A 3,653-nucleotide genomic window follows, 5' to 3' on the forward strand; every position below is an offset into this window, starting at 1 on the left:
TTGGAATAAAGGGAACCTTTCTGAAAGTGATAAATGGCATCTATCTAAAACCCCTAGCAAGCTTTATCTATAATTGGGAGAAATTAAGAACTTTCCTAATAAGATCAGGGTAAAGTAAGGATGCCCCTTATCAGTGCTATTATTGATATTGTACTACAAATGCAATAAGAGCAGAAAAAGAAATTGAAGGAACTAGAATAGACAACAAAGAAACAAAGCTATTCTTTGCTTGTGATATGATGGTATACCTAGAGAACCCTAGAGAATCAACAGAAAAAACTAATAGAAATAATTAACAATTACAACAAAATTTCAGACTACAAAATAAAGCCACATAAATCATCAGTATTTCTATTTAATATCAACAAAATCCAACAGCAAGAGATAGAAAAGGAAACTCCATTAAAAATAACTATAGATAATATAAAGTATCTAGGGTTACACCTACCAAAACAAACCACAATGATTTTGTAATAAATGATCCATGTGTAAATTGTACCTCATCACCTCCTTTCATGGTTTCTGCCTGGCCAAATCCATTGGCCAGGAACAGGAGAGTCCCATGTGTTCCTTGTGCTCCAGTTTCATTGGCCCCCTGTTCTCCAGTCTGGGATCATCATGGCAGTACACTAAAAATTCCCAGCCCAAAGACCTCTTCTAATTCCTTCCCAGCCACCTATACTACTCAGTTCCCCAACCTCTCTTCCAATATCTTCACCCCATCACTGACCTGTCCCCGAGCTGGGTGAAACCACAGTCCCAGTTTTGCTTCACTGTGATGCCCAACCAACCACAGCTGCACCTGGTTGGCAGATGCCGCAAAGACAAAGTTTCCAGTGTCCACGCGGACCCTGTAGCGACCCATCCTGTCTGGAGATGCTGGCGGCTGCAAAAAATAACAAGAAATTAGCTTGCAGCTCTGAACACCGCTGTTTGGCAAGTCTCCTTGGGACAGCTCTCACTACACCTGCTTATATTCCTTCATAGTCCTTTCCCTTCTCCGAATTTAAGAGCTTCCATGTCTCCACCTAGAGAGAGATCTGGCCAATGAAAATAGACTGAGAGGGAGTATCCACTGGGGATTCCTTGGGGGTGGTGAGATAGATTGCCTGGGTTGGAAACAAAAGATACAGTTTAGATTTTGGAAACAAGAAACTAGCCATAGGTCAACTAGCTAGCATGGTGGATGGGTTGCCAGGACTGGTGTCAGGAGGACCTGGGTTCAAATACAGCCTCAAATACTTCCTCACTATGTTACCCTAGGCAAATCACTTAATCCCAATTGCCTAATCCTTGCCAATCTTCTGTTTTAGAATTGATAATAAGACAAAAGGTAAGAGATTATTTAAGAAAGAAAGAAACTAGCTTTATTTGGGGTACCTACAGACAGTGAGACAGATGTCTCAGTTTCTTTTCCTTTCCAGAGTTAATTACCTGAATCCAATGTAGCTTTAGCCTAAGTGACTTTTCCAGGCATTAATTTTCCTTAAGAGGAAGATTTTCCTGCTGAGGATTTCCTTCCAACTCAGACACACTATGTTTTATGACAAAGTCCACAGTATTCTGAAGTTTTAAGGTTTACCTAACACTTTCCTCCTATAAGTAGTCACATTCCCATTTTATAGATAAGGCACATGGGGTGGAGGGCCTAAATGACTTGTCTACAATCACACAGCTAGGAAGTGGCTGTCAGGATTCCGACTCCTGACTCAAGTGCAGTGTTCATTTCAGGGGCCCAAAAATTTTATCTTTCCCTCTCCTCCAGCCTGAGGACTTTAAGGAATGAGTTCAAAAACCTTTTAGGTAAAGGTCACAGAGGTCTGGGCCTTAAGGGTGGGCATCTGAGGGTTCCTGATGAGCTTGAGAAGTCTTAGTTAGAAGGAGTGGTGACTATCCTCTACTAGACTGGCTGTTCCGGCCCAGAGAAGTTCTAGCTTAGCATATATATTCTATGATCTCTTTGTCCAGGGTAGCCAGATCTTCTTTAAAATGGCTCAGCACATGGATTCTGATCAAAGATACATGTAATACCCAGTGGAATTGTGCGTCAGCTATGGGAGGGGAGGGAGGAATAGAAACTGATTTTTGTAACCTGGGAATAATGTTCGAAATTGACCAAATTAAAAAAAAAATGGCTCATTACATCCAGGGGTCCAGATCCTGAGAAGTATTCTTCTATGTGCTACCCTAGAGGAACCTGGGCCAGAAATAAAAAAAAAAATAATCAGCCCAGACACTAGGGAAGAGGTTCTCCAGTACCCCTAGGGCAGTGATGGTGAACCTTTTAAAGACCACCTGCTGTGCCACAACCCTCCCACCCCCCACCCCATAGTGTAAGAAGATGAAATATGGGGGAGGGGAACCAAGTTAGGCAAAATTTTATTAATACTTGCAGAGAAAAAGAGTCATTAGAGTTTATGGGGTAGGGCTTGACATGGTCAGTCCTGAGTTTAAGGGAAATTACCTTGGCTTCTGAATGGTAGATGGATTAGAGTAGGGAGAGACTTTTATAGCATGCTCTTCTTTCTAAATCTAGACCAATCACTGCTCCTCAACCTAAGCCCAACGTGCCCTTACCATGACTGAGTTTGACCAGGTTGCCAGGTTAAAGGCATGTATCTGGAGGGATGTTGGTAGATGTTGGGTAGAGTGGTTGTGACCATCTCCGGAGTCATATCTTTTGTGCTGGGGTATGGTCCTAGGCATAGTGTCAAGGTCATTTGGAACACTGTTGAAAGGAGCAAACAGAGTTTAGTCACTAAGAGAACCATGCATATGGGCTCTTAATTTCCAGTATTGTAACCACGAAATTGTGGGTTTCAAGACTGTGAATTGCCAAAACTGTAAAGGTTTCGGCCAAACTGTAAAGATAATTTTTAGTGTCTTGATTTAAATAAAAAATAAATGGTCGCCATGGGAAAATTCCCAAATATGAAAATACCCAAGTCAGCTGGGTTTTATGGAGATTTTAATTAATACAAATGAAGGAATTAAGGGAAGAGAGAGAGTAGAGAATAAGAGAAAATAGTAGAAAGGACCTAGGCCAAATGGCCTAGGCCTGAGCCTTATGTAAGACTAGTCAGTCTTTATCACTCACCATAAGGTGAGTGATAAAGCAAAACTTCAGTCCTTCACTGAAATCCTCAACTCCTGAACTGAGTTCAGAGACCCAGCTCCTCCAACTAACTCCAAAATCCAACCTCCATGGCGAACTCCCTAAACTAAGTTCAGAGAGCTCCTTTTAAAGAGAAATTTCTCTTATGTCACCTCCTCTAAATTTTCACATCTACCAATCACAGTAGACATTTTCCCCAGGACTGTCCATTCTTAGTTCACATCTTCTTTTGTTATCACCTTCTCTGATTAGATTATATCATCTGAGTATTTCACATCTCTTTGCTAAGCTTGCCCTTTGTAAGTTGCTTGACCTTTTAGTGATTAATTTAACCTTTATAGGTACTTAGTACCCTTTTGTATTAGATCTAAAAATAGACCTAGCTTAAGGTTCTAGCTTTACTAATAAGTATGAGTTAGGGACCTTTCATTGTTCCATCAGGAGTTTACAATTTTATCTTCCCCTAATGTCTGAGCAGGGTGGAGTAATTTTAAAGTTCTCAATACATTCCTGACCAAGTACCTATATTATTACAATA

At 40.8% G+C, this 3,653-nt stretch overlaps 1 protein-coding gene across 1 annotated transcript; it reads right to left on the reverse strand.

The window, feature by feature from the left end:
* Window positions 1–329: 329 nt before the first annotated feature.
* Window positions 330–2,809, reverse strand: LOC130457300 (polyunsaturated fatty acid lipoxygenase ALOX15-like). Its single transcript, XM_056817678.1, has 2 exons — window positions 2,578–2,809; window positions 330–886 (listed from the first exon to the last, which is right to left on the reverse strand). Exons 1-2 carry the CDS (start codon window positions 2,704–2,706, stop codon window positions 686–688), a joined length of 330 nt encoding a protein of 109 aa, XP_056673656.1. The 5' UTR covers window positions 2,707–2,809; the 3' UTR covers window positions 330–685.
* Between the last annotated feature and the right edge of the window lie 844 nt (window positions 2,810–3,653).

This window comes from Monodelphis domestica, chromosome 2, assembly GCF_027887165.1.
Source record: "Monodelphis domestica isolate mMonDom1 chromosome 2, mMonDom1.pri, whole genome shotgun sequence".
Classification (NCBI taxonomy): Eukaryota; Metazoa; Chordata; class Mammalia; order Didelphimorphia; family Didelphidae; genus Monodelphis; species Monodelphis domestica.